At 39.4% G+C, this 25121-nt stretch overlaps 3 protein-coding genes and 1 long non-coding RNA gene across 4 annotated transcripts; 2 read left to right on the plus strand and 2 right to left on the minus strand.

The window, feature by feature from the left end:
• The first annotated feature begins 1531 nt into the window (after positions 1 to 1531).
• kcne4 (potassium voltage-gated channel, Isk-related family, member 4) lies at positions 1532 to 3771 on the plus strand. Its single transcript, XM_058799810.1, has 2 exons — positions 1532 to 2025; positions 2586 to 3771. Exon 2 carries the CDS (start codon positions 2607 to 2609, stop codon positions 3105 to 3107), a length of 501 nt encoding a protein of 166 aa, XP_058655793.1. The 5' UTR covers positions 1532 to 2025; positions 2586 to 2606; the 3' UTR covers positions 3108 to 3771.
• A 3941-nt stretch (positions 3772 to 7712) lies between these two features.
• LOC131554411 (uncharacterized) lies at positions 7713 to 10287 on the minus strand. The gene is made up of 3 exons (XR_009274389.1): positions 9874 to 10287; positions 9507 to 9590; positions 7713 to 9283 (listed from the first exon to the last, which is right to left on the minus strand). It is a non-coding gene; the product is annotated as an uncharacterized LOC131554411 (long non-coding RNA).
• A 3430-nt stretch (positions 10288 to 13717) lies between these two features.
• On the minus strand, positions 13718 to 16998 carry LOC131554410 (THAP domain-containing protein 6-like). The gene is made up of 3 exons (XM_058799811.1): positions 16725 to 16998; positions 16380 to 16572; positions 13718 to 14074 (listed from the first exon to the last, which is right to left on the minus strand). Exons 1-3 carry the CDS (start codon positions 16802 to 16804, stop codon positions 14024 to 14026), a joined length of 324 nt encoding a protein of 107 aa, XP_058655794.1. The 5' UTR covers positions 16805 to 16998; the 3' UTR covers positions 13718 to 14023.
• Positions 16999 to 21322: 4324 nt separating this feature from the next.
• scg2a (secretogranin II a) lies at positions 21323 to 24975 on the plus strand. The gene is made up of 2 exons (XM_058745107.1): positions 21323 to 21476; positions 22812 to 24975. Exon 2 carries the CDS (start codon positions 22819 to 22821, stop codon positions 24628 to 24630), a length of 1812 nt encoding a protein of 603 aa, XP_058601090.1. The 5' UTR covers positions 21323 to 21476; positions 22812 to 22818; the 3' UTR covers positions 24631 to 24975.
• The last annotated feature ends 146 nt before the right edge of the window (positions 24976 to 25121 follow it).

Here is a 25121-nt window from a genome sequence, read left to right on the forward strand (position 1 = left end):
TATCTTATAGGACTACCGTGGACAGCTGACTCCTACATTTTTTTATATTCTTCATATTCTGAATACTATTTCTAAAAGTGTGCATCATCTCGAGTCAAATTCTTGCATTTAATCAGTCAATAATAATAATAATAATAATACACTGTAAGAAAAAAAGAATGTAAAGAATGGAATGCTTTAACCTGCAGTTACAAATGCATAAATAATGTTTTGATATTTTAAACATGAAATGTTGAATACTGATATTTGAAATTATTTAAAAAATGAAAAGATACTTTCAATGTAAAATTAAAACCGCCAGCAGGTGGCAGCAAGTCACTGTTAATAAGTGATTCATTGCGACTGAACCGAATCATTTAAACGGTTGATTCACTCAGGAACGAAACACCGTCATGTTGCTCAGAGACACAAAACAGTGCTGTAGCTGTTTGGAATTATTTTTGTTGGCGAAATAGAGCAAGAACAGCCAATATGGTGTCTAAAACGTAAGTCTCTTAATATTAACCTATTTTTTATTGAACTGTTGTATAAAATCAATATCACATTTGTAACGATGCTGTTTTTTTTTGTTTTTTTTCTCGAAAAAACGGCACTCTCCGTGTGATATTGATTAACTATATGAAATGATATATACATTTTCTGCCCCCTTATCTTGAATTATGTGATCATGCTTAATGCATAGCCTATTAATAGGCTGAATCATGCAGTGAAAGAACACACTCTAACTGCGCACGCGCACTAAGTTTTTACATTTTACATTTATCAGACGCTTTTATCCAAAGCGACTTACATTGCATTCAAGTTACAGTTTTTTTTTTACATTTGATTAGCTCTTGCTTTCCCTGGGAATCGAACCCATGATCTTGGCGTTGCTAGCGCCATGCTCTACTATTTGAGCTACAGGAAAGCCTACAGTTAGTCTAACCAGACTTCTTCACGGGTGTTAATTTCAAACCCTGGGCATAAAGCTTATCACCTTAATTTGTGAGGCTGAAGTAAGTTATTTTCTCTGAACGTGTGAGACTTCCGATTGAATAGCTGCTATGTTACAAGAAGAAAGTGCAGTAAACTGTAAACTATTTGCGCTATAAATCAGCGTGTTTATGATTATGATAATGAAAGAAAATAATATAGTAACAAATACCAATATCAAACAGCATAACGGTCTGTTTTTGTTCAGGTAAAATAACTGGAAGCAAATGAGACCGGAAGTCTCACTCATTAAATTTACAAATGGCCATGCCTGCCATTAGCTTGGTTGTGGCTAGAAGGGATACAGCTAAACAATGAAGCTAACAATAAATTAAGTTTTCTACTATTAGATTGTGTTTCATTAACATCTATACCTACCCCAAACCTAAACCTACCCCTTACGATAATGCAAAAACAGTAATTATTGTTGTACACACTCAGTGTGATAAAAATTACGCTATATTAATGTGCGCATGCCCAGTAGACGAATCTGTATACCATAGCCTTAACCCATTAGCCAGTTAAAAATAAAGTGGATAGTGTCATATGGACTACTTTAAATATACTTTTTGTAGTGCTTTTTGTCTTTTTTAACTAGAATAAAATCAAGTTCAGTTTGGAGCAACATGAGGTTTTCGGGTGAGCATTTCTCTTAAGACGGCAATGGTGGTTTATTTCTGCATAATTCGTGCAAGCCATTCCTCCGGTTTTTGAAAGGCAAGGTGGCCTGCTCAATAAGAGGCTTTCCTAAAGCAAGCCTGTCTGGTTATGTTATGATGGATGAGCACATTTGGCAGCACTGCGCACTTGGACTCCATTAAACGTCATAAGAATGTGGCTGTGAGCTCAAGCGTCTCTGGCCGGGACTCAAATCCTGTGAGGAAGGACGTGAGGATCTCGACTCCCTCAACCTCTGTCACAGATCCTCCTGGCGCGTGGCCACGCATGGGATCCGCTATTTAAGCCGGACTCAGCTGACAACCCCGTTACAAGCCAGAGAGACTCGAATAAAAGCGAGGAACGGGCCGACGCGCTCCAGGGTGAAACATCCCGGTGAGTGACTAACTTTGTTTTTGACTTTTCATGACTTTATAAGAGTTTGCATTAAATGTGTTTACAATAATGCTTAAAATTGTACTCTCAAACATAAATAGGCCTACGTCTTTTTAAATCATATCTAAATATTGGAGTGGTGTATTAATGTTAATAAAGTTACTATAAAGCGATTTATTTTTACTTTGTTAGTTTATTTTTATTTTTTTATTCACTTTCATTTAGGTTGTTTCTGATCCAGCTTCAGTCTTAACCTTTTTAACAGATGTTTATTTTATTTTTAATTTTTTTAATAGATGTTTATTTTTTTATTTCTTCCTCTCGTTATTAGGCCTATTATTATTATTATTATTAAGCCTATTTTATTTTTTATTTTTTTAATTATTATTTATTCTTGAATCACCTTATTATTATTATTATTGCTATTTATTATTATTATTAGCCTATTGTAATTACTATACTACTACGACTACTTGTAGCCTACATCATTGAAAGGACTACGTTTTAACTTTCTCTCTCTCTCTCTCTCTCTCTCTCTCTCTCTCTCTGTAATTTTACAGATAACCGTTTCGTTAGTAGTAATGGAGTTGGCGCGCAACACCTCTGCGCTTTCGTCGCAGCAGACCCACCGAATCGCCTTGCCCGGTGGAAGCGACAGTAACGCGTATTTGTACGTCATCATCGTGGTATCTTTTTATGGAGTCTTCCTCACAGGGATCATGCTCGGTTACCTGCGCACCAAACGGCGCGAGAAGAGGCGCACGAACGCCTTCACGCGGCTTCTGCACGAGGAGGAGCAGCGAGAGTGGGGCGCGAGCCAGAAGAAGCACAGCTTCAGCCTCCCCGCGTTTCCCGCCCTGCGCTCCACGCCGGTGCCGTTCATGCTGACCACGGGCCGCACGCTGGACGGCGGCAGGGTTCTGGCGCCTCTGGCGTGCGCGCTGTGCTCGGTGGAGCAGAGCAGCGTGAGCTCCCTCAGCTCCGTCGCCGATGTGCGCTTCGCCATTGAAGAGGAGTCGGACAGCGGCGGACACGAGGATCCGCAGAAAACCGGCTCGGAAAACCTCAAAGAAGTGCTCTGAGCTTCCCTGCAAACCCTTAATATGCCGTTTACTGTGGCAACCATAGTTCCCGCCGAAAAGCAATGATTATCTTACCACAGTTAATGTTACTGCAAATAAAACTGTTTTAAGTTGGTACTAGCCACAGTTGCAATAAAACAAAAATGAACTAAAGAAAGTTTCTGAACGCTTCTTCTACTGTTTTAAGAAAATCCTGTGCTAATTTATTGAGGTTTTACTGTTGTAAATAACTGTAGTAACTTGGCGGGAACTGTGGTTCACGTGATGAAAGTTCTCCGAAGTGCCTTGATGGAAAGTATGAACTCTTACTCCAGAAACAGATTTTTACACAAGAAGCTCTTAACTTGTGATATAAATTGGATTTGCCACGTCTTGGAATACAATGACGCACGAAATTCAACTTGTGTTACTAGAAGTGTATTTCCTCGCATACTTGTGTGAAGTATGTTTCAGGCCTTAAACGCGATGTAAACATTGCGATAAACCTGGAAGTCACTTGAACAAAACTCTAAAAATTCATTTTACTTTAAAGGCCTATATTGCATTCACACATGTGTTTTTTTTTTTTTTTTTAATGATCTGTATATATTGTTATACATGCATGGATAGGTCTATTTAAATTTTACCTTATTTTATGTGTAAACTAAATAAAATGTTCCTTCAGAATGTGAAGGTTTTGTGGCTGTTTATGTTTGCACATACCGATTATTGCCACTTGGGGGAGTCAAAGATCATCGGGGCTTCTCCAGTGATTTTTTTTTTTTTCACAGATTAGGTATTTTTAAAGCTTTTTAGACCTATGAACCTAGAATAAATGTAAGACCGATTTTCTTGGTAACATTTTAAGATATAGGCATTCAGAAATGTAATGTTTCAAAGAATATTATTTTAGATATTTTCCACTGGCCCTGAGGGACTGAAACAGATGTAATTAGACATTCGGAACCCCTTTGCAGATGAGAAAAGATTATGAGAGGCTCTTGGCGTCATTGTAGGGATAAAGATCTTTCAAGCGTCCACTCCTGAAACATTTTTCATTGTATTATTCCCATTGAGAATAGGCTAGATGTTCATTCAGGGGACAAAGGGGATTTTCTAAATTTCATGATTTTGTGCTTCACACAGATCTGCATGATTATAACCAGAATCCTTCATATAATCATCAGTCTTTGTTGTCCTAATGAAATGACATCACATGCACAAGTGTCAGTGACCCATCTTCCGCCCCAGGGAGTGCAGTGGAAAGTTCTCGCATGTTCCGTCTGAGTGGCTCTTTTCCAATAAATATTTCCTCAGTTCATCTGATGTGAGTTGGACGCAGTATTAGGAAAGTTTTTGAAGTAAAATATTCAGCATTAATATTATCAATATTTCTTTTTAAAGTGCAAAAAGTGAAACCCAACTGTTGCTGTGGTGAACTTGAAAAACATTTCATTTAGTTTTTTCGAGTTACATAAAACACAATGATACATAATGAATAAAACTTCCGAACAAAACACTGCATGTGAATAATTTAATGAATCATTTTTGCCCTATCAAAGATCATGAATAATAAACCATGTCATGAAAATCAAATTTTATCTGAAGACAAAATACAAACAGCACGCTTGCACGTGCGGTCACTTCCAGCTGTTTCTGAGTATGGTCCAACCTTACGCTCCCAGATAGATTCATTTTGATTAAATGATTGCGACTGTGTGAAAGACAGAACGAGGGAGTCAGAAGAGAGGTTAGTGTGACTCATACTCCCTACAGAGGAAATGAAAGGCACATCCTCCCTCTCTATGCTTGTCTTCTGTGGCTCTGTAACATCTATGGCATGAATGGAGTGTTCAGAATCAGTTTTATTGTTTCTGTGCTACAGTAAGTGTTGTATTGTTAACTCACCCGGGGACAGCTCTTTTATGATGCATTTGACTATCATGCCCCCCCCCCAAAACAGCATGTTTTGGCTCTGCATACAATGAAGTAGCTAGAGGAAATTTATCACAGCAAAGGGCGTAAAATAGCTGTAAAACTGGTTAATTAGCACTGTATTCCAAGTCTTCTGAATTTATGATAGCGTTGTGGAACAAACTGGAAAATTATTTAGCCTAATGAAAATTCACATTCACATAAGCAGCTTTTAAAACTTCAGTCCAGCTCAGTCAGCTATGCAAATGCGAATTAATCGGACAGGAAGATTAATCTGCGAAAAGCAAAGAGTTTTAGCTATCATCTGATTTCAGAGGACTTGAAGTGCGCGAATCCCATCATGTTATTGTGCAAACCTGGTTTGTTCGAGGGAACACGAATGTTTATCCCACATGTAGCCTACAATTATATCTCAGCGAACTGAAATGAGACTGTTTTCGGAGGTGGTTTGAGCTTGGTTATTTTACAACATGCTTTGCGAACACGAGCGCTTCGGGCCCGTTTCAATTCTCATTCGTGAATTCCGAAGTTTTGATCATTACTTTTTCCATACAAATGACTTGACTTAAACGCTGTAACTGAACAACATGGAGGAACATATGAACAGAGTAAGAGACAGTTGCCTTTATTTGGAAGGTCTGCATGATGAAACAACTATCACTTAGAGATGGAAATATAAACGTTTTTCTTCAGCCCTGACTTTTTTACGCCTCAATTTTCACGTCATAGTTCAGTCGCGGGCCGGACCTTGGGCCTGTTTTAGGCTTCTCCTTATTTTTATATTTTAGACATCCACCAATTAGTGATGAAAAAAATTGCCGCGCTGGTGGAAACAACACGAGACCCGAGACCGTCCCTCAACGGTGTTTAGAGTCCCGCAGCAGCAGAGCGCAGCTGAAGAGTTCTGCTTCAAATACAAAAGCCCCAGCAAAAGTAATTACCATGAATGTGTCCGAGGGAAATGGTAAGGATATATTTGAATTATTTACTAATAAACTAGTGTTTTCTGTGTCAGTGTTGCAAAGATGATGATCCTGACTCACCATCTCCTCATTAGAGGCGCCTTTAGAGAGAAGTGCATCTTCACGGATTATAATGAAAGAGTTTTTGATTTATTTCGTTAAGTAGCCATTTAAAGCTTTCTATAGATATATTTATCATGTCTGTGAGGCAAGTATTCGCTGACTTTCGGTTCATTTTTGTGATGCGCTCCTGTTCAAGATTAGATGGCAGAAAGCGCATCATTTTCTTAAAAGCAGACGTTTTGTTGATATTGTGAGTGCACACAAATTAAAAGTAGACCCTTTACAGTTCCGAATGATGTATTACCGTACTCTTACCTTTATGAGCAAAAATTACGGCGTATTTTAAGTTGTTTCCATTTAAAAAAATTGATTGCGCTGGTGCCTCCATGTCCTGCGCTTTAGCTTCCACTCTCTCCGCACAAACTATTGGATGCAGCGCACATTTATCTAGGCTCGACTGGGGCCGGTAATTGTTAAGCTGTCCGACACTTGCCGGGCTGGGGCCTAAATTTGAAGCTCTACAACCACAAAGTAAACATAAAATGTAAACATTTTGTCCAATATCTTTTTTTTTTTTTTTTGTGGTCCATGATTCAATCAATCAAACTTTATTACAGACTTAAGGTCCAGATTTAAAAAAGACAATAGACAACATATACAACCCATAAATACCATCTATCACACACACAAAGAGTTACAAAATACAGCAATACCAGTGTCTCCACAACTTTGACTGATGCTGTGTAGTACTAACCCTTATATTTGACAGACCCACAATAATCAAATTTTTAGAATCATTAAGCCGGCAGATAAATCTATAAGATTTCGTAACAGTGCTTTAAAGTGCACTCACAAACATTTCACTTGCACTATGCCATCTATGTCTCCATGAAAAAGCACAAGGAAATAAATTTAATTTTGGGTTTAATTGCTGGGTTATTTCACATACTGCCATAGACATGTTTTGGCAGTGCACTTGTGCTCAAAATAAATGGTAAAATAAGTAATTTCTCTCTTCCTCTTTGCTCACTGATTTAGTCACGCTGACATTTGAGACTAACATTTACCATGTAAATCCCTAATACAGAAAAACAAATAAAATCCATTCTCTTTACCCCTCTTTTCATTTCTCTCTTTCTCATCTGACCTTTATAACTTTCCATTTAATAGAACATGTGGATTGCCATGTCTTAAATGGCAACCCAACTCGACTGATTCATATTTAAAAATGTTGGGTAACAATCTGAATAGTCAGATGTAATTAGGAAGATCAAGAGTACCAATAATATTGAACATATTGATAATATGCACAAACTGACCCAAACCATCCTCAAAGGAGTCTGAACACAGCAAATGTTTCATGTCTCTTGGCTCTTAATGAGAGTTTCTATGGCAACAGGTTCCAAAGGGAGCGCTTACTTTACATGTGGCAGTCAGATATCCGGATGGCGGAAGGACATCCGTGTGAGGGGCGTGTTGATGTGCGAGTGGGTGGATGGGTGCTGTAGTGAAGTCCAAGGAAGCACATAAAGTTAAATGTTAATGTAATTTTGCATGAAATGGTACAATGGCGAAGATCAAACTGGCCAGAATATTTAAAGAATGTGAAAAACAGACTCAAGCCTTCTGCTGTAAAAGATTACTGTTCAAGTTCCAATTAAAACTACAAAGGGGTGTATACCATTTGAAGTTCCATAAAGTCCTTTTCATTATAATTCTTTAGAAAACCATCTGTGCCCTGTTGCTTAAAAACCCAAAAACTGATATGAAGAACTTTTAAAATGCAAAGAGAAACTCAAGAACCCTAAACAGCCAAAAACGGTTGTTGATAAGATGTTTCTTTGGACCTACCCAGAGAGAAAAAAAAATGCTGCGAGACTTAATAGAATTCTTCATTACGCTTCAGTAGAGGATGAACTTAAGATGTTTCTCCTAAAATGCCTAAGGACGGATAAAATAGACACAAATTAGTTGATGCTTAGTCAATATTCATCTAATGTTGATGTAGTAGTTCAGATGATCATTAGGTCTAGGTATTCAATGAGAAATGTTTTCATTTGAGATCTTCAACCTTTGATGGCATTCTTGAGATCTCTTCTAAAACTCTGAAGGAGACATGAGATTACTATAGGGTCAGTTTCCTTGGAAAAACATATGGAACGTATTATTCAAAAGCCCCCAGTTCCTTTCCTGTTTTCTCATCGCAGTCTAGTAGATATAACTGATACATTAAAAGTGAAGTGTGTAACGTCTGCACCACTAGCATCATCAAATTGGTTGGACAAATAGATTGACTCATACCAAATTGTTGGGCTGGTCGAGATGATGTCAAGAGGTCGACCTATGAAAGGCTTACGTATAATTGTCTCTGCATCTCAAATTAAAGGGTATCTAACAGGAATCTTCCTCAAGCTTACGTCATTGGTGGACTCAGTTGTTGTCATATTGGCTTGCTCAAATAAACAGATCAATGCTTTGAATGCGTCAGAGTTTTTCACTCTTCAGTACATCCAACTAACAATGGCTGGCTTATAGGTAGTCAGAACACAAAACTGAGATATGAGAGAGCATTTTAACATACAGAATTACACAGCTATGGGCAAGAAACCATGAAGAACCTTCATTTTGACCTGAGTTTGCTATCAGATCTCAGTTTTAGTGTTTCATTCTGGTGGTCTGAGCAGACGCTGGTTTGAACTCACTGATTAGCTGAACTTGACATAATAAAACAAAACAAGATAAGCTTCATGATTTCGGGAGGCTAGTAAGAGACCCCCAGCTGATTTTCCCAAAGCTCTTCATTTCCTGGAGCATGAATACGTGCTGAACCACGACTGCTGGAAAACATAATGCATGAGAGTAAACTAGCAAAACATAAAAGATGATGATATTATGGTCAAAATAAATAAGTGACTCTTTGAAATCTGAAAACTTGACTCTGTGTGTATATGTACTGTAAATCCCAATATAACAAGCAACACTTTCTCTCTGCAACTAAATCTAATGAACATGATAACAAGATGCTTGTTAGAGCTGCTGTCTCTGTGTATTTTGTGAATGCATGTGTGCTGGACAATCTTTGATCCTGCTTTCAACTTTGCGTTGACCTGGCGCCATAAAAAAACAGAACTAGCTTTAAAATCGTGCATGTTGCAAAGCAGATGATTAGATACCGTCTGCTTTAATCTCAGTGGGGAATCGTTGCTAACTATCTTGTTTTACCGCCTCAAGTCAGATCTGAAAGAAAAAGAAATGTAATCAAACAAATTTAAGGTTAACTGGTTGGCGCTTTGCTAAAAATATTTTTGAGTGCTTCTTCACATTGAGTTTTTGATTTTCTATCTAAGGCACAAATACATTTGTTTATGGGTTCACAAAACAAAATGCGCAAAGAGCTGGTAACACTTTACAATAAGCTTCAATTTTAAGTGAGAAATTAAAAATTCTGTCATTTACTTACCCTCATGCAATTCCAAAATGATTTTCTTTCTTCTATGGAACACAAAAGAAGATATTATGAAGATATACAAGGGTTTTCTTCTCTCTGGTGGAAAGAGAAAATAGAGGAGCAGAGAGAGTGAAGGTCCAAACCCAAACATTCTTCAAAACATTTTTGTGTTATGTGTTATTTTGGTGAACTATTGCTTTAAACACTGTATGTGTGGACGTTGTTGCATTAAAGCCCAGTCTATAGTTCGATCTCATTGGTCCAAAATCCAGTTCCATTATGTGTAGTAAACATGAAATATGGTATACTGTACAATATGTATAATAAACATGAAATATGTTTTGAGGCTTTTCAATTTATGCACAGACAGACAAATTACTTGTCACTGGAAACATTTGCTGCAAACATCACATCGCTGATTAGGACACAGGGTGAAGTGTGTCAAGTTCTGAACACTGGAGGCAGGTTTCCAGCTGCACAGATTGTCTTGCACTGACACACTGCTGTGCGGATCAGGAGCGGTGCTGGAATCATCCTGATGGAGCTGGCAGTGAGATGAGAGACACAGTTTAGAGGTCAGGGGCTTGTAAACAACTCCAAACTTTAGAGTGATTTATGTAACAGCTTTTCTAATTAATTCCATATTTGCTTTGTGCCAAAAGCTTTCTAAATATATGAGCAAAATTCTGTTAAGCTGGATTTAAATGACAAAGCTTAATTTGTGTGAGTGTGTATGTGGGCATAGATAGTGCCAGAATGGACACGGTTGAAAAGACCGATTGGTGCAATGGTCGATGACTCACCGGTTGGGAGTATTTATAGCATCAACACACACACACAAAGGAGCTTTTAACCAGAGTATGCAGGAAAAAAAAAATCTAAGCACTCTTTTTCTCTCAGCATATATGAACAAGCACACTTACACAAAAAATAACAAATGCTGTCAGATAGATAGATAGAAAATTACACATTAAAAGCATTTAATTATGATGACTCAGTATTCACTCATTTAAATAAACACTGCAATGTCAAGTGAGAATGAGAATGTCAACCTGCTCATGTTAATCAGATGAGGAATAATTAGTTGCTATCATTGATTGGAATTTGTTACTGAAATGCCGTTGCCAAGCATAGAACAAGCACAGTTGCTATGGATACAGATGTTGACAGCTGGTGTTGCTAAGGGGTTTGGCTGACTGACACCTGTGTCCCCTCACTGATGTTACCACCCACCTTTGTCACGGTGAACACTGCAAACTGTGAATGTGTGTTAGTTGTTGATTTTGAATCAAAACAAGGAAGTTTCTCTATGATATGCGGTGCCTGTATAATCGATACACACCTACTGAGTTATTAAAGCTGCTATATGATAGTGTGTGTGTGTGGTTCCTCAGCTCTTTGCTGTGAACAAAACCCTTGGGGAAATGATCTCTTCAACACCACCCTATTTTAACTTGAAAGAGAAACAAGTCACAATTCGTCCCAAATGCAATTGTCCAAGCATATTAAAATAATTAATAAACATAAAAACAAATGACTTGTTGGACTGAAACAACACAAAATCAAAGTAAACTTGAAACTGGCGGCCCAAAGATACCTGGTTATGACCATACTGAAGCCAAAGAGCAACTCTTCCTCACCAGTGCCTAACTTTGAGGAAATTAGGAGAAAATCATCAGTTTCAAATTTGAATTAATTCGTCCTGACACGTACACACAACAAATATGTATTATGTGGAAAAAAGAGATTGTATCTTATTAGCAGCATGGTACATCAACGCCTGTCACAAAAAGAGAAACGAGTCAACACATCAGTGATGCGTTCTCAAACAAACACACAGTTTAGAATTTTAAAATGTTACGGTTAGAATTCTGTTTACTTAATTTATACTTTGTGTTTTATCATTTTACTTTTTGTTCATTTAATATCTGTTCTAAATTCATAGTAACTATTAGAAATGCCTGCCATGCCAATAAATTACATCTGAATTGGAAACTGAATTGAGAGAAAGAGAGATGTAATAATTAGTCTGTTAAAATCAAGCAAACACCAAGTATTAAAGGTGTCCATATTACAGTGTAATTACATACAAGTACCGAGTAATATTAATTAGCTACATGTACTTACTATAGGGTTAGGATTAGACTTACATGCACGCAATTATGCATCATTTATTGTCATTAATAATAACAATTACATGTAACAAGGACACTGTAAAATAAAGTGTTGCCATATTAAATTTGTGCTCCAGAAATAATAAAAAGCAATAGAAATGTATGCAGAATACCTAAAAGACCAAATAGAAACATGCTAAACATGTTCTGCTCATTGCAACCACCCTAAATGTTTATACAGTGAGGAAAATAAGTATTTGAACACCCTGCTATTTTGCAAGTTCTCCCACTTAGAAATCATGGAGGGGTCTGAAATTGTCATCGTAGGTGCATGTCCACTGTGAGAGACATAATCTAAAAAAAAAAATCCAGAAATCACAATGTATGATTTTTTAACTATTTATTTGTATGATACAGCTGCAAATAAGTATTTGAACACCTGTCTATCAGCTAGAATTCTGACCCTCAAAGACCTGTTAGTCTGCCTTTAAAATGTCCACCTCCACTCCATTTATTATCCTAAATTAGATGCACCTGTTTGAGGTCGTTAGCTGCATAAAGACACCTGTCCACCCCATACAATCAGTAAGAATCCAACTACTAACATGGCCAAGACCAAAGAGCTGTCCAAAGACACTAGAGACAAAATTGTACACCTCCACAAGGCTGGAAAGGGCTACGGGAAATTGCCAAGCAGCTTGGTGAAAAAGGTCCACTGTTGGAGCAATCATTAGAAAATGGAAGAAGCTAAACATGACTGTCAATCTCCCTCGGACTGGGGCTCCATGCAAGATCTCACCTCGTGGGGTCTCAATGATCCTAAGAAAGGTGAGAAATCAGCCCAGAACTACACGGGAGGAGCTGGTCAATGACCTGAAAAGAGCTGGGACCACTGTTTCCAAGGTTACTGTTGGTAATACACGAAGACGTCATGGTTTGAAATCATGCATGGCACGGAAGGTTCCCCTGCTTAAACCAGCACATGTCCAGCCCGACTTAAGTTTGCCAATGACCATTTGGATGATCCAGAGGACCCATGGGAGAAAGTCATGTGGTCAGATGAGACCAAAATAGAACTTTTTGGTCATAATTCCACTAAACGTGTTTGGAGGAAGAAGAATGATGAGTACCATCCCAAGAACACCATCCCTACTGTGAAGCATGGGGTGGTAGCATCATGCTTTGGGGTGTTTTTCTGCACATGGGACAGGGCGACTGCACTGTATTAAGGAGAGGATGACCGGGGCCATGTATTGCGAGATTTTGGGAACAACCTCCTTCCCTCAGTTAGAGCATTGAAGATGGGTCGAGGCTGGGTCTTCCAACATGACAATGACCCGAAGCACACAGCCAGGATAACCAAGGAGTGGCTCTGTAAGAAGCATATCAAGGTTCTGGCGTGGCCTAGCCAGTCTCCAGACCTAAACCCAATAGAGAATCTTTGGAGGAGCTCAAACTCCGTGTTTCTCAGCGACAGGCCAGAAACCTGACTGATCTAGAGAAGATCTGTGTGGAGGAGTGGGCCAAAATCCCTCCTGCAGTGTGTGCAAACCTGGTGAAAAACTACAGGAAACGTTTGACCTCTGTAATTGCAAACAAAGGCTACTGTACCAAATATTAACGTTGATTTTCTCAGGTGTTCAAATACTTATTTGCAGCTGTATCATACAAATAAATAGTTAAAAATCATACATTGTGATTTCTGGATTTTTTTTAGATTATGTCTCTCACAGTGGACATGCACCTCGATGACAATTTCAGACCCTCCATGATTTCTAAGTGGGAGAACTTGCAAAATAGCAGGGTGTTCAAATACTTATTTTCCTCACTGTATATATATATATATATATATTTGTAGTGGAATTAAAAACAAGAACATTGTACCAACTCTAACAACATCCTAGCAACAGCACAGCAACACCCTGGCAACCATTTACAACACTCTAGCAATACGTAGAGAAACGTAGAGTTTTGCTCAGTCAAACGTTACTCAATAATCTCATTTGGTTCGTCATTGTCTTTTCACACTTCCTCTATTACCCTTTGTCTTTACATTTTCTTTTTTCCTCATTAAAACTCATTTCGATTCAGCCACACACACATCTGACCTATGAGTCATTACTGGCAGCACTGCAAAACACTTCTATCCTTCCATCCTCTCTTTCTCTCTCTCCGTCAGACTGATGTTCGCTCTTGGGCTCCTCCCAGTGTCCTGAGATTACCTGTCAATCACAGGGTCTTCTGAGGTCAGGAGTGCGTCACCAGCGTCTGCTTCAGTGACCGACGTGTCTGCGTTAAACAGATATTTTAGTCGCAGCTCAGTTTAACGGCTCTTCTTCTTTTTAGCCTTTTGTTGAGTGGTTTCCTTTCCATTTCTGATCCCCAAAGGCTTCCCTGAAGCCACACATGGTCTTCTTACATCTGCTTATCTCTCTGAGTCTCGCTTCCTTTCTCTTTTCTTGTCTGCTGAGGTGCGATAAAGAAAAGTGACCTTGTTATGAGAGGCAACAAAGAGAACCTATCAGAAAGATCTCCAACGCATGATGCCTTAATAATGTTTTCCTCCAGGTTGTACACTTGATGCCATTAACTTGCAAGTGGCTCAAAGCAAAGAAGACTTTCGATTCACCTTTTCCTTCAAAAGCAAATTGCATAAATGAATAAAGGAATAGTTCACACACAAATAAAAACCATTTACTCACCCTCGTGTCATTCCAAATGTGTATGAGTTTGAAAAAAAAGCAGATATTTTGCAGAAATGTCCTAGCTGCTCTTTTCCTTAACAAAAGAGGATGTTCCAAAAAAAAAAAAAAGGCACTTATAATGTGCTATTTCAAGTCTGCTTTGGTATCAAAACATAAAATTGAACACTAGCTCTTGAATTTAATTTACATGAATCTACATTCAACTATGGCAAGTTAAGACACATTGCATCAGATTTGACATCAATATAAATGAACTGATCACAGGACATGCAAGAAGCAATAAAGTTAGATTGACATTTCTCTTCTTTTGCATTTTGGGTGAACTGTTTGTCCAGCAATAAACAGAAACAGACAGGCAATAAAACCACTACAGGAGGAGTGCAGCCAAATTAAAGGGACTGCATTTTGATACATTGGATTTGTATCCCTTAAAATGCATTAAATGTACTTTTTTATTTTCTGTCATGATGTGGCATTTTCCTGATAGCATCTGAACTGATTAAACCTCCTTAGACTCAAACAGGAAACTACTTTGCTTTTAATAACCGCGTAGGAGGCATCATGGGATATGGAGTACATTTCAACAATGAAACTGATGGAAATGCTGATCAATAATTGAGATGAAGGGGTAGGAGAGACACACAGGACTCGTTGGCTCAGATCAGAGCGATATTCTTCTGTTGTGTGTGTGTTGCGGAGGGGAAGTAATTAAATTGTAATGCGTGTTGATCTGTTCAGGGTCCCTCAACAGGCTGCTGCACTTTCCTCAAGATACTGAAACCAACAACCTTCACCCACCCACAAGACGGCAGAGGGGGAGAGGAAGAGAGAAACAGGCGGAAGTAGCCTAACAAGAACACAAAATGAACTGTCTAAGTATCAGGTGACTGCTGATACACAATTACGTCTATCGAGTTTACATACCTCTCTTGTCTCATAAGTTTATATAACTTGCAGAATAAGATTTTTAGCAGTTAAAATAAATAAATAATAGATGCAATCTTATAAATAAAAACTAATAATGCCCATAAAATGTCCAAAAGAAGCTGCATAATGGATAGTCAACTGGACAATATCACAAAATAAACAACAATCAGGAGTCCATTTTGCTATGATGACTACACTATCCCGTTTATTAAGTGTTTATTCGCTGATTTTGAGTCAAAATTATTGTACAATTTTACCATATTACCATAAAGCTCACGCTAAGAAAAAGTCCATTACACTGTACAAAATAATTGATGTAGCAACAAGACGAACACTACAAAAATTTTACTGTAATATATATACTTACGGTCTCTGAGTTGCCAAAATCGCTAACGCAAGATGGCGCCCAACTACAATAATCATAACTCCCTGAATTTTTACTGGATTTTCACACGGTTTGGTTTGTTACAAACGGCAGAGATTTAGTTATGATACAGGACGCTGTCACACATTGAAAAATACGTGCTTTCATGCTAAAAGACTTTGTATTATGCTCTTTAACAAAGACATATGGTAGGCTATGGCATATTGATAAATGTATAAATGAATGAATTTTATATTTTAATAAAGAAACAAGTTAGATTGTTCATTTGAATTTATTCTCTCTCTCTCACTCACACATTCAAACACACACACGTTTGTTTTAGTGGTTTACGGGGACTCTCCATAGGCGTAATGGTTTTTATACTGTACAAACTGTATGTGCTATTGCCCTACACCAACCCTACACCTAAACCTACCCCTTACAGGAGACTGTCTGCATTTTTAGATTTAAAAAAAAACACCATTTAGTATGTTTTTTAAGCCTTTTGATTTACGGGGACATAGTGTCCTCATAAACCACCTTCAAATTGTAATACCTCTGTCATACCCATGTCATTATACAAATTTTGTCCCCGTAAACCCCAAAAACCAGTACACACACACACACTCACTCATACACACACACACAACCCTTCTGTAACACATATACATACAAGCTCCCATATATAATGTACCAGCTCAGTACATTTTTTTTAAAGGCCTGGAAAAGTAATCATAGACATCTCTGTTAGCATGTAGAGTAAGAATACACCTACTCTTTGGAGATGACATGGAAAGTTGAAGACAGATGGGGTCGCACCATCTCTAAGCCTGACAATCTGACCCGTCCTGTCAAAATCATCAGGCTTGAAGTGCTCACTACAGAGCTTTGACGACTCAGTCGCAACAAAACCTTCCCGTCTTATAGCAACTTCCCATTGCCTCCTCAAGCCTGTATCACTGGGAAACCTTCAAAATGTGAAGAAGAAGAAAAAAAACAGCAAGAGACAATGAGAGAGAGTACCAGTTCCTGCTGTAATAACGTTACACGTAAGTAATGTTAGTTACGATGACATAATATTATAAATGGTAAAATAACCAAAAGTATTGTTCAATCTTACTTGTGAAAGGTAATCCCACGCGATCCGGTATCAATACTGCGCCAGTTATTGCAACTGTAAGATGCACAAAATACGGGCATAGTTGCTCGCTCTCCGTTGACTCCGATTGACTCTGGTGCTAGCGTAGAGTGAGGAGACCCAACCAATATGGCGGCAACGCTGGATTACGTTCCAGCACGTCATGAGGCGTCTAAGTATATTATGTCTATGGGCAAAACAACCATAGAACTGCAGTACAAGCCTGTCAATGTTCCATCTGTTTCACAGCCGCAATATTTAGATCACCTCTCAAAAGTATAAAACAAAAGGTATGTAAACAAAATGCAAGTTTTGGCCATTTGCAATTAAGCACCCGTGACAATATTTCAATCATTAAACAGTGCGCCAAACATTGTAAAAAAAAAAAAAAAAAAAAAAAAAACACTTAAGAGTGCCTTAAAGGGAGAGTTCACCCAAAAATGAAAATTTGATGTTTATCTGCTTACCCCCAGGGCATCCAAGATGTAGGTGACTTTGTTTCTTCAGTAGAACACAAACGAAGATTTTTAACTCAAACCGTTGCAGTCTGTCAGTCATATAATGGCAGTCAATGGTACCCACGGCTTTGAGAGAAAAAAAACATACACAGACAAAACCAAATTAAACCCTGCGGCTCATGACGATACATTGAGGTCTTTAGACACGAAACGATTGGTCTGTGCAAGAAACTGAACTGTATTTATATCGTTTTTTACCTCTGATCCACCGCCATGTCTAACTGTCCTGAGCGCGTTCACAACAGCCGGCGCGTGACTTAATGCAAACTGCGTAAAAATAACTGGCGGTCAGTGGAGCAAAGCTTCGTTTTGCCCTCCAGTTGGGTGTTCCTACAGTATAAGGGTGTGATTTCACATGAAAACTATCAATAGTAGAACAGTGGCACTCATCGGCTAAATGCATAATCAGGGTAGCACCAAGTAAAAAAGTAAAATACAATTCACATATTTGCATGAGCAAACTGTGAATACCCACAATTTTACCCAAGAGAACCGGTTTGGCATCTCTATTTGCATTCATAGGCTAACAACACTGTTCGCTCTGATAGACCGGAAATGTTGTGTCTCAGTGTGGGAGGCTCGGTTTGATGCCCAGATACAACTGAGGATTCAGTAAAAACGAGGAGAACATTGAGTGCTGGGGGCCATGGGAAAACTGACAGCCAGAAAGGAGTGATGTTTGACAGATAAACAAAGATAATCTCTCTCAAATATACAGAAAAACTAAATCTTACCAGTGTATCATGTTCTCAATCTCTGTTTGTCACTGTACAAATTAAATGAATGATGCCTCACATTGTTTCATGGGAACACAAACCATAAATACCGGACATTAATTGTAGGGTGAAACATCTTTCATGTTTTGTCAATTTAAATCTGCTTATTTTCCTACCACAAGCATTGCACAGGGAAATAAACAAGACGTGTCATGTTGAGATGTGTCGATGCTGAAGGGTTGCACATGCACAAGTGTGTGATCTCCCGTGAAGAAACGTTCAGAGAAAACAAATGGCAGGATTAAACAACAACAGACAGCGAGTGTGAGTTTGGATCAGTGTGTAGGTGGCTGGGACACGTGGACAAAGCATAAACGTATGGGAACAATCTGGAGTGATGCATTGCTTTGACAGTTCCCTTTATAGAAAGTTCTGGGTTTAAAAAGTGAAACTCTGTCAAACACACTATAATTTCAACTCATGCACTTACACTGATTTGTTATCAGTGTTGTGGCTTCACTTTGAAACAGTGTGTATCTGAACATTTATTTCAGAACAATGCTTTGCCCCATCCATGTCCATTTAACACAATTTTGTTTATTTTTACAAACTGGCAATCAATAGCAATCAACATCTTTAATGTTGCCTAATTTACAACTCTGGAGATTCATTTTCATTCATATCTCAGTTGGCGATTTAACCTGTTTTGCTTTGAATTACTTTTTGCATCAGCTTTTAATGTATTACATAATGTTTTATGGTAATGTGCATGTTGCATTATGTGTTAGCATGTCAAATTCATACAAACTAATGCAATGCATTCTTCAAACACTTGAAAACATCTCAAGATAATCAAGGCTTTATGCACTCTGAAACAAGCAGGAAAAATAGCAACTGTATAACATTTTGATGGGGCACAAGAAAATGTTGTGAGGGCAGCGATTAACAAAAATGAGTAATTTGTCTTGCAAGACTGTAACATGCACAGGGTTAGACACTGCTGTTTATGTCGTCTGAACTTCTACCATCCAGGGAGCAGCTGAATATAAAGCAACTCCAGCTCGAGGCCGTCTCGTACTGCATGTATGCACATCACACGCCTCATCCCTCTCTGATCAGTGTGTGTGTGTTCTGTGTTTCTCTTCCATCCTCCGTCAATATGATTTGTCCTCTGAAATATTCAATTCATCCGTCACGCTGTATTCAGAATCAGCCGGAGAACAAGCTGTTTTTAGCCCATAAACACACTTACATAACAAAAGAGGTAAATGGAGCACATAGACACACACAGGATGTCTACATGAATTGTTTACTTAATCTGTAATGTGCAGGACACAGATGAAAATAAAGGTGCAGTAACAACAATGGTGCACCTGCTCGCACACACACACACACATCAGAACAGGATCGAGCTTTAGGCACATACACCGATGTCAGAGCAGTGACGTGAGATGAGAGAAGAAAAACAGAACAGAACAGATGAGAAGTGAAGAGATGAAATGACAGAAAATAAGAAGAGATGAGAAAAGAAAGAAGATATCAGATGATAAAAAGACAAGAAGAGAATAGATTAAATTAGTTGAGAAAAGCGAAGACTAAAAGCAATAAGAAGATAAAGACAAAAAGAGAAGATATGAAATGAGAAAAAAGAACAGAAGAGAAGATATGAGATGAAAGAAGAGAAAAGAGAACAGAAGACGAAAGATGAAATGAAAAGAGAAAACAGAAGAGATAAGAAGACAAATAGACAATTAGAAGAGAGAAAAGAAGACTAGAAGAGAGAAAAAAGATGAAATGAGAAGAGAAGAGAAGACAGGCAAAGAACAAAGAGAAAACAAATGAAAAGACAAGAGGAAAAAAGAAGAGATGAGAATAGAGGAGAAGAGATGAGAAGAGAAAACAGATGAGAAAAGAAGAGGAGAGAAGAGATAAGAGAACAATAAAAGAGAAGACGAGGAGAGATGAAATGAGAAGAGAAGAGATGACAGGAGAAGAACAAAAAAGAGAAAACAAATAAAGAGACGAGGAGAAGAGAAGAAAGAAGAAAAGAGCCAAGTCAAGATAGGCGAGACTTGATGTGATGAAAAAGATGAGAAGAGAATAAATGCATGACTGTAGCTGTGGCCCAATCAGCATCATCCCGCTGAACTCTGTGTGTGTGTGTGTGTGTGTGTGTGTGTTGCTCTGAATGAGGCTGTGAATGAGTGGGCCACCCACAGCAGCAGAGCAGAGGATTTCTGAATGAACGAGATCTCCCTCCTACCAGCTCCTGACACACTGCCAAACACACACTCACTTCACAAAACCAGAGCCCACGGCGGCAAACACCGTCCCAGACACACACATGTCACTTCCCATCAAAACACTCCTGTCTTCCTCTCCGTCAGTCCCTGTCTCGCACATCTCTCCCTCCTCTGCTCTGCGGCTCTCTGCTGTGACTCATCGCTCGCCAGACGCTTTACAGAGGAAGTCAAATCAACATGACCAGAGCCTCACAGCCAGCCAGCCATAAGAGATGCGTGTGTGCACGTGAGAGAGATGCTTTCAGCTTCCCCTACCTCATGTTCATTATGCTTAAAGGATTAAATTGCTTTTTTGGCACAACGGCAGCTGCATGATCAAATAAAAGATGAGCGAACGAGATCTCCCGAGAGCATTGTGGGCACGCAGATCAAAAGCAAAGTACCATCGCTCTTCAGTGATCGATTATTATAATAATATCACAATCAGACTCGAGAGCTTACACTTTACCTTGATAAGAGAAGGTCATAATCAGTGGGTTTCTTCTTCACCAGGGGCCTTTTGGCACTGAAACCTCTAATCAGAGGCGCTCTTGTGTTTCTTTACAAAAAATTACCATGGTAACCACCAAAATATACTACAAAATTCCAACCCACTAAACTTCAACTAAAATGTAATTGCTGGTTTTAAATTGAAATCAAAGTGAAGCTAGTGAAGAGTTCATATAAAGTTATATAGTGAAGAGTTCATTGCACTTACCATGTTAAATCTAATTAATGGTGATGATGATGATGATGAAAAATAGGTGATTTTTTAATGAATGAATGAATGAATGAATGATGCATTTATATAGCACTTTATTGTGTATTGCTGTAGACCCAAAGCCCTTTACAATCATATGGGGAGGTCTCTCCTTTTTATAAAGTATCACCCTTTTTGATGTGAAAAACTGAATAATAAGATTGTGCATGCATAAAACCGTTTATTTTGAGTTTGTATGCCAAATAAATAACCTTGAATTGAATGTGTGTGTGTGTGTGCGTGTGCGCGCGCGTGTGTGTGGCCGGTTTTGCGTATGTTGTTTCAGTGACGCACGAATCAGGTGGCGTCTCTTATAACGGGCGGAGCTGTCCGCGGTACTGACGAGAGAGACTCCGCGCTCGTGCTCACGGTGCTGCACAGCCATAAACACACCGAGAGCGCGAGAGCGATGCGCAACGCACTCACGACTGACCGTTAAAACAGACCGAAAGCAAAAGGTAAGAAGTTTTTGCTTTTAAACACTCATTGTGCGTTCTTTACGACGAAATGCATTACTTATATCTGGGTTATCTCTTTAGAAACGCGTATGGAGTGCTTTATATATCAGCAACCTGCTGCGCTCACGAGAGACGCGTTCATAAACAGCAAGACGAAACAAAAAAGCACGCGTTTTAAAAGTTGAAAAAAAAAAAGGATTAATAAATGTTTCTCAAACATTCTCAGTTTCGCGCACAATTATTATTTTAACGCTCATTTGTGTTAATTTTAAATTCTACAAATCGTTAATTTAGAACACTGCGCACATTTAAAAACAAACCTGGTTGAAACCTGACGGAAAATGTCCAAGTTAAAGTTCTAAACTTAAAAATGATAATGAACAGCTAACAGATTGAAGTGAGCAGGATGTCGTGCTCCGGGGCTTTCTCCTCCTCTCCGTTTGTTGGCAATTTGTGGTTCAACAGCAGTGCGGATCCTCGCGCGGTCTCCCGTAGCAACGGGGTTATGACTCATTTAGTCGCGGCAGCAATTTAGAAACTAATGAGATTTTCAGCGCAGGCTCTCTGAGTGCTCCGCAAACACTCATCAACAGGCTTTCAACAGATGTAAGAAAGAGAGAGAGATGCAAACAGAGCTAGACCCGCGATGGTCAATTAAGCATTGTAAACAAGACTGCAATAAGTCATCAAGGATAGGTCTGTGAAAGAAGATAAAGGAATAGTTTGTTAGGTGATACATATTCTGTCATCATTTAATCACCTTCTTGTGTAATTCTGAACAAGGTATTTTTGTCCATACATTGAAAACACTGGACCACACTGTCATTCATTGTATGGACAAAAACACTGAAACAATCGTACAGGTTTGGAATGAGATGACATATCTGTGTGTGTGTGTGTGTGTGTGTGTGTGCATGTGTTGCAAAATGTACGAAAGCTACCACCTTTGTACTAAATTTACATTAAATGGTGCACATTACTACCTTAAAGGTACATATTAGTACCTAAAGTATACATTATTAGTACATAAATGGTATATTTAGTACTTAGTTTGAAAGGATACCACCCCAGTGAAAGCTTTCATACCTTTATTATTTTTACAGAATAATCAATATACATGAAATTGTTAGCGCAAACATATTTGTGTATGTGCATGTGTTGCAAAAATGTAATGTCATTGGGGTTGTACCTTATTTACCCCTAAATGGTACATATTTGTACCAAAAATCTCCATATTAGTACCACCCCAGTGAAAGCTTTTATGCTTAAGTTTTCATGAAAAACTGTCTGACTCACCATCTATCCTCTCTCTCGCTCCCTCCCTCCCTCTCTCAGGTAAAACATGTCGTCATCATCTAGATGCTGCGCAACAGGGGTGTTCATCCTCCCCTCACTGCTCCTTCTGCCCCTTTTCCTTTCTCTCGTTTGTGGAGTTCAAGGGGCCACGCTAAGAGAGCATCGCCTGAGCGGAAGTGAACCCGTCTCTTATGGACCTGCGTCCCAGATCCGTCCTCCTCCGAGTGCCGAGATGCTCAGAGCTCTACGTTACATCCAAAGCCTCAGCCAGAGAACCCCATCTGATCCTCTTGACGATGAGCGCCAGCAAGACACTTCAGACGACATGGAGAGCGTTCGCTCCATGCTGCAATTGGCAGCTCCTACCCGGATGGATAGAGGTATGGACGAAAGCGAGGAAAGAGAGAAAGATAAAACTCAAGAGTTGCTGCAAGCAGTGCTTTCCACACTACAACAGACCGAGGAACACATGGTGCCCCAGAAAACCTCCCAGAAGGTCATCACACCATCTCAACCTCGATACGCCATCCACCCCTTCCCAAGACCAAAGCAACAACTAGAATTGGAATCTTCATCTGAGAATTACGGAAGGACCCCGTGGACCAATCCGGATAGCTGGAGGCGGCACCGAAAGTTCCCACTCATGTTTGAAGATGAGGAAGATCAGGAACAGCCTCTCAAACGGACCAACGAGAACGCAGAAGAACAGTACACACCCCAGAAGCTGGCGACCCTTCAATCTGTGTTTGAGGAACTGAGTGGAATCTCCACATCTAAGGCCAACAGCAAACGGGAGGATGCTGAAGAAGATGACGATAATGATAACGACTTGTACAGGCAGAGGAAGATGGTCTTGGAGGACATCATGGGAACTGATGATTGGGTACCTCTGGAGGGACAAACAGAGACCGAAGAGGAAGAAAGAGAGAGGCATGGGTTTAATCGCAACATTGAGCATGATGAGCAAGAGGAGGATGAAGAGGACGATGATGTCAAGAGATCCAACCAACCCGATTGGTTCCAGACAGGAAAAGAGGAGGAGCCTGAGGACATCACAAAGCTTGTGGACTACTATCTTCTGAAAATCCTAGAAAAGAAAGAGCAAGAGCAGCAGAAGAGACAAGAGGCCAGCAAGAGCGAGCAAGAAAGCGACCGAGAGGTGGAGAAAAAAGATGCGGATGAAGACGAAGATGAAGAGGAGGACGATGACAAGGCGGAGAGGGAAATTAAGCCCGTGTACAGCACATTCCCTGAGTCTTTGTCCCAGATCATCAAAATCTCACAGAAGCTACAAATCCCACCGGAGGAAGTTCTAGAGCTTCTCCAGAAGGAGAAGCAGAAGGATTTATTCAGAATCCCAACAAAGTCACATACACCGTACACAACTGCTCACAAGACCTTCGCCGCATCACCTCACCGACGGCCGCTCGAGGCATCGCAGGGCAACAGCGTCGCACAGGACATCATAAACATCCTTGAGCTGGTAAACGCAGCGCAACAAAACAACCGACCAGCGCAAGCGAAAACATCAAGTTATTACGAGAGGGAAACCAGCAGGGATGATTACGACGACACTGCCGGCGAGGAAGACGAACTTGCTAATTACCTGACGTCGGAAATGTTCGCGCATGGACAGAGACGTGCACGTCTGACGCCATTACGTGACGAGGATCAGCCCATGTACGAACGTGCTGACTACTTCGACAAAAGCGCGCCAGAAAAAAGACCCGCCAATCACGAGAATGCAGCGGCGGGATTAGACAACAACACCATGCTGCAAATCTTGCGGTATCTGGATCCGGAGAGCGACGATGCTGACGAAACAGACTCTGAGGAGAAAACAGTCCCTGAAATGTAGATGTGTAGATAACGATTATATTCACTGTTTGAAGTTTGTCATATAATAAAATATTTTGAAACAAATATACCCCCTAATTGCGTTTAGTCAATGTAGTGCTCCAGCTTTTCTCATTTCCTGTTCTGTATAGCGAAAAAAAGAGTATTTTATTAAACCCAATGAATTTGTTTCTTAGATAGCAAATAGAACAATGTAAAAAGTAGCCGGTTTTACCTCTTCAACATATGAACACACAGATTTTCTTCCTCTTAACGACGCCAGTTATGTTTTCAGTCAGTATCTTGTGCGTGTGATGAGGTCATGTGTGACGTGGCAGAGGTAAATAAAGCATTTGTTCACACCATGGTCCTCTGTGTAATGCTTCTGTCACTGCCGAGCAACCTCTGCATGACATACAATTTCTTTTTTGTTTGTTTTTTGGTGATTGGTTTCTGTTTCATGTGCAACCAGGGTCATAACAACCCTGAAATGCATTTACATTTGTCTCATGA

This window comes from Onychostoma macrolepis, chromosome 15 (assembly GCF_012432095.1).
Source record: "Onychostoma macrolepis isolate SWU-2019 chromosome 15, ASM1243209v1, whole genome shotgun sequence".
Lineage (NCBI taxonomy): Eukaryota > Metazoa > Chordata > Actinopteri > Cypriniformes > Cyprinidae > Onychostoma > Onychostoma macrolepis.